The 4623-nt window shown below is 46.2% G+C and overlaps 1 protein-coding gene across 1 annotated transcript; it reads left to right on the forward strand.

The window, feature by feature from the left end:
- Nucleotides 1–444: 444 nt before the first annotated feature.
- Nucleotides 445–2712, forward strand: LOC310857099 (protein transport protein Sec23A-like; the record flags this gene model as incomplete). Its single annotated transcript, XM_083762712.1, has 1 exon — nt 445–2712. One exon carries the CDS (start codon nt 445–447, stop codon nt 2710–2712), a length of 2268 nt encoding a protein of 755 aa, XP_083618838.1.
- Nucleotides 2713–4623: the final 1911 nt, after the last annotated feature.

Here is a 4623-nt window from a genome sequence, read left to right on the forward strand (position 1 = left end):
ATGAAGATGATGTAACACACATACCCTCTATATGGAGATGGCCATATATGGGGGATTGGGGGCATGATGTGTGACGAGGCGTAATGTCACGATGACCTACGGTCGCAATTGTGGATATGGTGCTCAGCATTACATCATTCGGACGACAAGGACATCCTCGCCAGACAGTTTATAAAGATTCGCTGTCTCAGAGAGTTAATTTTGAATCAATACGATCTGACCCGGGTTCTTTGGTCCAACACAAACCATCAGGATCCTCCATCTCCTATCAAGACCTATTCCGTCAGAGTTCATTCACATCTTCCTGCACCCTGCTCAACGCGACCCGTATACATATTCTGTTGCTAGTCACCTGGAGCCAGCCCTTTGGATCACACAGGGAAGACAATCCCTGTGAGTGCTATACCCTGGGGCGGGTCCTGGTCCCATACATTTTTTCAAGTCATGTCCACGTTCCCAGAATACATTGCTCAGAGTGAGAAGCAAGATGGTGTGCGGTTCAGTTGGAACTTTTGGCCATCTAGCCGTGTAGCAAATGGGATGGTTGTACCAGTGGCCGCCCTCTTCACTCCTCTGAAAGAACGGCCTGACCTCCCTCCCATCCAGTATGAACCGATTTTCTGCAGTAGAGCTACCTGCAGAGCTGTCCTCAATCCACTGTGTCGAGTTGACTACAGAGCCAACCCAAAGTTATGGGCCTGTAACTTCTGTTACCAAAAGAACCAGTTCCCTCACACCTATGCTGGTTTTTCTGAGGTGAACCAACCTGCTGAACTACTGCCTCACTTCTCCACTATAGAATATGTTGTACGTGGTCCCCAGCTACCACTGGTCTTCCTGTATGTTGTGGACACCTGCATGGACGATGAGGACTTGCAGGCTTTGAAGGAGTCTCTCCAGATGTCTTTGTCTCTTTTGCCCCCTGCTGCTCTGGTGGGACTCATCACATTTGGTCGAATGGTTCAGGTCCATGACCTGTGCTGTGAGGGAATCTCTAAGAGCTACGTGTTCAGAGGAACTAAAGACGTCAATGGCAAACAGATCCAGGAGATGTTGGGCCTGACCAAAGAGTCGGGAAGAGGATCACAGCCCCTCTCCAACAGGTTCCTGCAGTTGGTCCAGAAAGTAGATATGAACCTTATTGAACTGTTGGGGGAGCTACAGCGAGACCCCTGGCCCGTCCCTCAGGGCAAAAGACCACTCCGCTCTCTAGGTGTTGCCATATCCATTGCTGTAGACCTACTGGAGTGTACGTCCCCTAACACAGGGGCCCGTATCATGATATTTACCGGGGGCCCGGCCACCCAGGGCCCCGGCTTGGTCGTGGGGGATGATTTGAGGATGCCCATCCGCTCCTGGCATGACGTCGAGAAAGATAGTGCCAAGTTTGTGAACAAAGCTACCAAACATTATGAAGCGCTGGCTAACAGAGCATCAAACAATGGCCACATCATTGACATCTATGCCTGTGCCCTTGACCAGACAGGCCTGTTGGAGATGAAATGCTGCGCCAATCATACTGGAGGGTACATGGTCATGGCAAACTCTTTCAACACATCTCTTTTTAAGCAAACGTTTCAGAGAGTTTTCACCAAAGATCTTCAAGGAGAACATCTTAAGATGGCCTTTGCTGGAACTCTGGAAATAAAGACTTCCAAAGAAATTAAGGTTTCAGGAGCCATTGGGCCATGTGTGTCCCTCAATGCTAAAGGCCCCTGTGTCTCAGAGGTTGAGATTGGAACAGGAGGGACCTGTCAGTGGAAAATCTGTGGTCTGGACCATAGTACTACACTGGCACTGTACTTTGAAGTGGTCAATCAACAAAATGATTCCATCTCTCAGGGAGGTCGGGGGGCAGTCCAGTTTGTCACCCATTATCAACATTCCTCTGGGCAGAGACGCATCAGAGTTACAACAACTGCCAGGAATTGGGATGCACAGATTCATAACATCGCAATGTCATTTGACCAGGAGGCGGCGGCCATCCTGATGGCCCGGCATGCAGTTTATCGAGCAGATACCGAAAGAGACCCTGACATACTGAAATGGCTGGATAGACAACTGATTAGACTGTGTCAGAAATTTGGAGATTATCATAAAGATGACCCAAACTCCTTCAGATTCTCTGAAAACTTCTCTCTCTATCCACAGTTCATGTTCCATCTGCGTAGGTCTCCCTTCCTCCAGGTTTTCAACAACAGTCCGGATGAGACTTCATATTACAGACATCAGTTTATGAGACAAGGTCTGACTCATTCTCTTATTATGATCCAACCTTTTCTGTACGCCTACTCTTTCAACGGACCACCTGAGCCTGTCCTATTGGACAGCAACAGTATTCTGCCTGACCGAATCCTCCTGATGGACACTTTCTTCCAGATAGTCATCTACCACGGAGAGACTATATCTCGTTGGCGTCAGGCGGGCTATCAACACATGTCAGAATATGAAAACTTCAAACATCTTCTTCAAGCCCCCGTCGACGACATCCAAGAACTCCTGCAAACACGCTTTCCCATGCCCATATATATAGACACGCAACATGGAGGAAGCCAGGCCCGGTTCCTGTTGTCCAAGGTGAATCCGTCTCAAACCCACAACAACATGTATGCCTGGGCCCAGGAGTCAGGCGCTCCCATCCTAACAGATGACTGCAGTCTGCAGGTGTTCATGGATCACCTGAAGAAGTTTACCGTATCTGGCACTGTCTGAATTAAATTAATATTTGATTGACGGAATGTGATAATTTGATTGGCTGATGTATGATGACGTATGATGATAAGAGCGCCCCTCACTTCACACGAGTGTGATTTTTATTATTACATTATTAGTGTTTTTGGTTGGCCACAGGGCAATCAGACTATTGTTATTTATGTAATATTATACTATTACCCAGCAAACTGCTGGACTGCAACTCAAGGGCCTTTCTCGGCCCCACCCTTCTCCCATGTGTTTAGGATCCAAGATGGCCGCAGCACCAGGAGGGGGTGGCCTTACTGGGCTGCATTCAGTCATTCAAGACACCTGTCTTGTGTTTGTCTTGTGTCTGTGTTTAATGGCCGCTCCAATGCATTTCCAATGGAAGCCCATATGGTTTGTACAAACATTTTGTTTGATGGGGAGGAGGGGGACGGAACACATCCATCAAAGCTGTGTTCAGACACAAGTCAAGTGTCAGACACAAGGCAAGTGTCTGAATGTAGCTCAGTAAGGGCATATGTCGACCCCACCCGCTGTCCCGCTCAACTCCGCTCCACCCCCTCTTGGTGCTGTGGCCATCTTGGATCCTAAACACATGGGAGAGGGCCAGAGGGGTGGGGCCGAGAAAGGCCCTTTGCTCATGGATGGTTTGTAGGAGGCGAGACCCCTACAAAATCTACCTCTAAAGCCCAAACCCAGACCAAAGGGTCAAAACGGTTTTTAAGGTAGACTACACCAATGCAACTTGGTGCGGTTTACCTTAAAGCGCAAATAACATGCATTTTAAAACTGCTTTTAATATTTAATATCATATTATCCATGTCCCTCAAACTTATTTCTAATGGTTTGAGCCTCAATCACCACTCTGATATAACCAGGCCTTGTCATTTCTTTCTGGACTTGTAAAGCCGTTTTAGCTGCAGTACCACAATGTCCTGAGGTGGTGGGGGTGCTGATATTCAGATTATTTAATATTTGAGTCATTTTAATACTGATGCTAGATAACACCAGGCTTGTTTCCATTCCATGCCAGCTTGGAAAATCAACAATGGTGGACATTGTAAACAAAGTGGAAATGCAAATTTGGAACTGAAGGAATTATACAAAGTAGGGTGACATTGATGACATCACGATGAGACCAAAATCAGTTGAGCTGTTCCTGAGAGCAATTTCCATTAAAACACCTATATGATATGAAAGCCTGATTGTTCAAAATTGGTTATTTGTGGGGATAGAAAACACATATGGGAGCCCCAAAAACACAAAATAAATTGAAAAAGTTGAATTTTATGTTATAGGTCCTTTAAAACAGTTCTGTCCCAACCCGACCATTTGGTGTGGTTTGGGCTCCACTGGGATGAAAATATATTGTGCACACTGTCAGTAGGCCAAGGAACTACCACTATACTCAAAATACATCAATGGCAGTCGATATTAAAGTAAAATATTTCAAAAAGTATAGAACCCATTTGCAAAGACAACAATGCATGGAGTTACTAGGCTGGCCTTCTGGCAGTGGGCACAAGCACATACAGAGCACACACAAGCAGAGGGACGGCAAGGCTCTTATAGAGCCACACCTGTAACAGCATGCACAATCCTGCCATAATCCTAAATTAGGATCTCTAGAGCAGAGGTTCCCAACAACTGATACTAGTACTGGAATGAAATATTTATATTACAGGTAGTTCTTCTGACCAACCAAGCAATTGGTTGAAATAGGCTATCCACTCGTGCTGGAATGAGCATGACAGCACACCTAGTTAATAGAAGAACAGATTAATCACATTTAATTAGAAATAGCAGCAGCATTATTGGTTTAGGAATGGAACAAAAAGGGCAGGTATACGCTCCTGAGTATTTTAACATCAGTTATTATGGTGGTACTTGGATACGAGCACCAGCTGGCCTATAGCGGTCCAG

Source organism: Protomyctophum parallelum, assembly GCF_964188405.1.
Source record: "Protomyctophum parallelum genome assembly, chromosome: 4".
In the NCBI taxonomy this organism is placed as follows: domain Eukaryota; kingdom Metazoa; phylum Chordata; class Actinopteri; order Myctophiformes; family Myctophidae; genus Protomyctophum; species Protomyctophum parallelum.